Genomic DNA, 903 nt, shown 5'->3' with positions numbered 1-903 from the left:
AGTGATCTAATTAAATTCTTCAAGGTAATTAACAGAAAAGATAGGGCAGATAAAGAAAAACTATTTCCACTGGTTGGGGATTCAAGGACTCGGGGCCATTTTCTGAGAACTGGAGCCATACTGTTCAGGAGAGATGTTGGGAAGCACTTCTAAAACAAAAGGTGGTAGATGTTTGGAACTCTCTTCCACAAATGGCAGTGGATGCTGAATCAGACATTAATTTTAAATCTGAGCTGGATAAATGTTTGTTAAGCAAAGCTATTAAGGCATAAGAACCAATGGCAGGTGCATGGAGTTAGACCACAGAACACCTATGATTTCATTGAATGGTAGAACAGGCTCGTGAGGTTGAATGGCCCACTCCTGTTCCTATGTGATCATTGTATACCATGGTTTAGAATGATTGTGGAAAATGACAGTGGTCAATCCAGACTAACTCGTAGAGAGCCAATTTCAAATGGGCAAGAATGGAGCTGGAGCAAAAGGCTGGTGTGGAAAATAAAAATAGCTGAACAAAGGGCTACTTTCAAAGAGGAGATGGTTTAGGCACAGTCAAGGTATATTCCCAAGAAGAGGAAAGATAGAGTAAAACACTTGAGCTCCTAGTATCACAAAGAGGATAGAAATTAAATTACAGAAACAATGTGCTTATAACAGGTGTCTGGTTGTAAATACAGTAGTGAACAAAGATGAATATAGAAGATTTGCAAGGGAATTGGTAAAGTAAATAAAAGAACGAAGAGAGACTATGAAAAAAGACTGATGGTGAATATAAAGGGAAATTCTACTGTCTTTAATCGGCACATCAATCGTAAAAGAATAAAAACTGAAAGAACTATGGAAGCTGTAAATCAGGAACAAAAACAAAGTTGCTGGAAAAGCTCAGCAGGTCTGGCAGCATCT

General features: G+C 38.3%; 1 protein-coding gene across 1 annotated transcript in view; it reads right to left on the bottom strand.

Moving 5' to 3' along the window:
* Positions 1 to 542: 542 nt before the first annotated feature.
* LOC109916085 (integrin alpha-2-like) overlaps positions 543 to 903 on the bottom strand; it is an 18,528-nt gene continuing 18,167 nt past the window's right edge. Inside the window, exon 5 of the mRNA XM_048596122.1 lies at positions 543 to 602. Within this exon, the coding sequence (XP_048452079.1) occupies positions 543 to 602 (60 nt within the window). The remainder of the gene's footprint in view (positions 603 to 903) is intronic.

Source organism: Rhincodon typus, chromosome 1, assembly GCF_021869965.1.
Source record: "Rhincodon typus isolate 14 chromosome 1, sRhiTyp1.1, whole genome shotgun sequence".
Taxonomy (NCBI): domain Eukaryota; kingdom Metazoa; phylum Chordata; class Chondrichthyes; order Orectolobiformes; family Rhincodontidae; genus Rhincodon; species Rhincodon typus.
This window is presented reverse-complemented; position numbering and strand designations above follow the sequence as displayed.